This window comes from Bison bison, unplaced genomic scaffold (genome assembly GCF_000754665.1).
Source record: "Bison bison bison isolate TAMUID 2011002044 unplaced genomic scaffold, Bison_UMD1.0 scf7180017847889, whole genome shotgun sequence".
NCBI classification, from domain to species: Eukaryota; Metazoa; Chordata; class Mammalia; order Artiodactyla; family Bovidae; genus Bison; species Bison bison.
In genome coordinates, this window is record NW_011478462.1 from 166223 (window position 1) to 167199 (window position 977).

At 63.2% G+C, this 977-nt stretch overlaps 1 protein-coding gene across 1 annotated transcript in view; it reads left to right on the plus strand.

Moving 5' to 3' along the window:
- The window catches only part of HSF1 (heat shock transcription factor 1), a 20494-nt gene extending 19617 nt beyond the window's left edge, over nucleotides 1-877 (plus strand). Inside the window, exon 6 of the mRNA XM_010844216.1 lies at nucleotides 860-877. Coding sequence (XP_010842518.1) covers nucleotides 860-877 — 18 coding nt within the window. The remainder of the gene's footprint in view (nucleotides 1-859) is intronic.
- Nucleotides 878-977: the final 100 nt, after the last annotated feature.

Genomic DNA, 977 nt, shown 5'->3' on the forward strand with positions numbered 1-977 from the left:
CTCCCTGCTGACGGGCTCAGAACCCCCCAAAGCCAAGGACCCCACTGTCTCGTAGAAGCCCCAGGAGGAGAGCAGGCCTTGGGCAGGCCTGGTGTCCGGGAGCCTGGTCCCCTGGCTGGCGGAGGGGGGGAGAGGGGGTGGGGCGTGGCCCCCGGCCAGCACCGAGGGCCTAGCCCTGTGAGCCACAGCTCACCTGGGCTTCACGGCCACACTCAGACTGACCAGGATGCAGGTGTTCATAGAATTGTATTTTGGATTTTTACACGAGTCCCCCTTTCCCCTTCCATAGAGATATACAGATATATACATGGACAAACAGACCGATGAGCCAGGCAGAGATTTATAAACAACGAGCTCTGTGTGTGGTCTCCCTGTCTGTTCCTCCTGCCAGTGGGGGTGGAGGGGGGCATGATGCGCAGTGTCTCGGAAGGGGCTGGAGGGAGGCAGATGGACACAGCACACTGGAGCCTCCTGGCTCCCCTGGGCTGCATGTGCTCAAGAGTTCTTTATGAAGGGACCAGGGCGGGATCAGCGTGGGCCCACAGGAGCCCTGTGGCCAGGTCCGCACTAGAGGACCAGGTGGGTGCACTGGGTCAGCACCGTGGGTCTGGAGTGAAGGAAGCACAGGACCCCCCCCCTCCTGAGTCAGGCAGCAGGGGGTGCAGAGGTGCATGTGATGGAGGTGGCGGGCCGTAGCAGCCCACGCAGTGCCTTGCACCCCCAGCTCAGCCCTGCTCGCTGTCCTTGCTGATGAGTAGGGCCCAGGGTGGTGGCTTCCTGGGAGGCAGGGGTCAGGGAGATGCTGCCTACACCTGCTGTAGACCAAACAGTGCCTAGCCCACCAGCCTGTCTCGCCCAGACGACCACCATGGGCTAGAGCGGCTTCTGGTTGGGGCGGGGGCAGCACAGCTGGGTCCACTGCCCAGGTACCACCTCGGGCACCCATCTTACTGGGCCATGGCTGGGTGTCAGGGGGA